The following is a 2,997-nucleotide window of genomic DNA, read 5'->3' as shown; positions in this document are numbered from 1 at the left end:
AAATGTCCATTATTTAAGTATCTTCTCTATGAACTTTAAGAGTTCTTAAATATATACATCAGTGAAAGAACAAAATGTGATGATATGTGATCATAAGTCCAATATGTGTAGATTTTACTTGGGGCTGATTTACTTGTTATGAAAATGCATCACAAGGTTCCATTCAAAGACCGGTATGAATTAGATACAATGTGAACCAAGCTTAGGCATGACTAATGAGCAGAATAAATAATACTGGAGTATTCCTTATTTTCAATACAATTTAGCCATTTTGATGATTATAGTGAATAGCTAAAGCAATAGACTGACCTCTAAAGATTCAAGTTTAGATCTACAGCTTTATAATCAAACTTTTGTCAGCAGACTTTTGGCAAGCCGTCCTTGTCGGAACCCACCAGTTCTGTTTTCCTTAACATCATTCTGATCTTTAAACTTTCTTAAACCCCCGTCCTTCTCACACTTCTGTCTTGGCACTCAATGAACTGTCTTCTGTCCGGACATCCTCTCTGTTTTTTCCTGCCACAGTTCCCTGACGTCTACATGGAAGCTTAATCAGAATTTGACGGAACTTCTTCACAGCAAAGAAATATACCAGTGGATCGAGAGCAGCGTTCAGCGTGCTTAGGCAGGAGGTGAATCTATTGGCCAAAGCTAGCCCTTGGCGCAAAACACAGGAAGATGTGGCTGCATCCTCACCCCCAGGCATTAGAACATGGTAGAGAGCTCTAGTTAGGTGATATGGGACAAAGCAGATAAGAAATATTGTCAGAACCAGAAGCACCATCTTTACTGCTCGTTCCTTGGGCTTTCTATCACCTCCTTTTCTGAGTCGCCTTAAAATGAGCCCATAGCAAGTGACTGTGCCCAGGAATGGTATAGCAAATGCAGCACTAAGAGACGACAATGCCCTCAATGATGGTGTCTCCCGATAGAGTAGCCGACATCCCCCTTCATCTTTTTCTTGCTGCCGACCCAATAGCAATGGTGCTGTAGCAAAAGCAACAATTGCCCAGAGAAATATACATACCACATGGGCATGCAAAGGCCTGCGGAACTTGATAGAATTGAGTGGGTGCACAATTGCTAGGTACCTGTCAATACTTATGCCTGCCAGGAAATAAAGACTGGCGTACATATTGAGATAAAAAACAAATCCAGACAGGCGACATGGCATGGAACCAAAAGGCCAATTGTTGCCTGATATGTGGTAAAATAGACGGGTTGGTAAAGTAAGGAGCAAAAAGAGGTCAGACAGGGCAAGATGAAGGAGGAAAATATCAGAGGGTGAGTGAGGCTGGCGGTCACGGAGAAACAGTGAAAGAGCCAAAATGTTTCCTAGTCCACCTACAAGCAGGCCCAGGATGTAGCATACAGACAGAAGAACATTCTCAATCCATGTTTCCTGGACACAGGGGTCCACCCAAGATAAACTGGAGGTGTTTGTGAGAAATACAGGATTACTCATGGCACCTTGGTAGTAGGACTGGAAGAGATATGACAAAAACACAGTAAATCAATTAGTTTCCGATTCTATGACTTTGTATACATGCAAAAAATGAAGATGTAAAAAAAGAAGCCATTGTTTTACTTTTTTGAATTGTCATCCAGTATTGAGATTTATTGGTAACATGTTGTAGGTTAGCAGAGCATGGTCAGTGGATCAAGTTCCCCAGGGGACTACCAGCTACTGTTCTAGCTCACTAGATACATTATGCATTATCAAGGACAACCCTGGCAAGTTTCTCCTGCCAGAAGGGGCAAGCTGGCACGGCATAATGGATAGCTCAATTGGCCAGATGACTTCTTAGAAACATCACTGATTTAACTATGCATTATAAAGAGACATCCAAGACATTCTAGCTGAAGAATGTCACTTTAGTTGGCCCTTCCAAAATCACAGATGTCAAGCAGCTGGATCTCCAAACCTCCTGCAGAAACTCACATAATAGTGAAAAATAAATACCACAGTGTGTTGAAATTTAGTTAATCAAGATAAACACTGTTCTTCCTTAAATGATTATGCTGGGGATTTGGCAATATGTAAGATGTAAGCAATATAATTATATTAATCTGCTTTAAATGAAGACACATTTTTATTAACAATGATAAAGAAATATTTGTGTACATATTCTACATGTGGCCTTTCTGTCTGGAGAACAGCATTGTGCGTTTAGGAGTTATTGCAAATACAGTAATACGATCTACACATTTAATGGCGTTTTATATAATACAATGTTCCTTTGGCACTTTAATGCTGTGAGTTCATATAGGATAAGGAACAATGATAAAGAAATATTTGTGTAAATATTCTACATGTGGCCTTTCTGTCTGGAGAACAGCATTGTGCGTTTAGGAGTTATTGCAAATACCGTAATACGATCTACACATTTAATGGCGGTTTATATAATACAATGTTCCTTTGGCACTTTAATGCTGTGAGTTCATATAGGATAAGGAAGTTGCTCAGATTACCACTGGATATTGGAATGTTGGAATTTGGACTAAATTCCTAGACCATAAAGTAGATACTGTCTTGCTCATAAACTTTAATTGCCTACCAACAATACAGTTCTTTATTGAATATGGGAGGTACGCTAAGGAAAAGATATTTGAAAGTGAATTAAAAAAAAAACCAGATAAAGAACTGAAATTAGAGAGATTGTAGACAGTCACAACTAGTCTACATTAAGGGTCTCAGCAGCTATCCATGTGATTGCCCAAAACACCATGATATATGTAAAGAATGGTAATAGTTTGCATTTCTGCAGTGGCATGTGGCTACAATGAGGGCTGTGAAGACAAAATCTGCTGTAATTGATCAGATATAACATGCTATATATTTTATAACCCATTTATAATACACATCATCAACCCTCAGCATCTCAAATAATCACCTACACTAGTGTGCACTTCTTAAAGCCAAGAATAAGACTTAGCATGAGTGCTTCTTAACCTGACCAAGTACAGCATGTGACATGTCGCTCTCATTCAAACTCA

The 2,997-nt window shown here is 39.0% G+C and overlaps 1 protein-coding gene across 1 annotated transcript; it reads right to left on the bottom strand.

Moving 5' to 3' along the window:
* Window positions 1-454: 454 nt before the first annotated feature.
* Window positions 455-1,465, bottom strand: LOC149288285 (uracil nucleotide/cysteinyl leukotriene receptor-like). Its single transcript, XM_089492016.1, has one exon. The coding sequence runs from the start codon at window positions 1,463-1,465 to the stop codon at window positions 455-457; it is 1,011 nt and encodes a 336-aa protein (XP_089348142.1).
* Window positions 1,466-2,997: the final 1,532 nt, after the last annotated feature.

The sequence above is a fragment of the Sceloporus occidentalis genome, unplaced genomic scaffold, assembly GCF_023333645.1.
Source record: "Sceloporus occidentalis isolate IW3139 unplaced genomic scaffold, rSceOcc1.0.p SCAF_53, whole genome shotgun sequence".
In the NCBI taxonomy this organism is placed as follows: Eukaryota; Metazoa; Chordata; class Lepidosauria; order Squamata; family Phrynosomatidae; genus Sceloporus; species Sceloporus occidentalis.
The sequence above is the reverse complement of the archived record's forward strand: the minus strand, read 5'-3'. Positions and strand labels throughout refer to the sequence as shown.

Bases quoted from the DNA above. Each gene is read 5' to 3' on its own strand.
- LOC149288285 (XM_089492016.1), bottom strand. From the start codon at position 1,465: ATGAGTAATCCTGTATTTCTCACAAACACCTCCAGTTTATCTTGGGTG.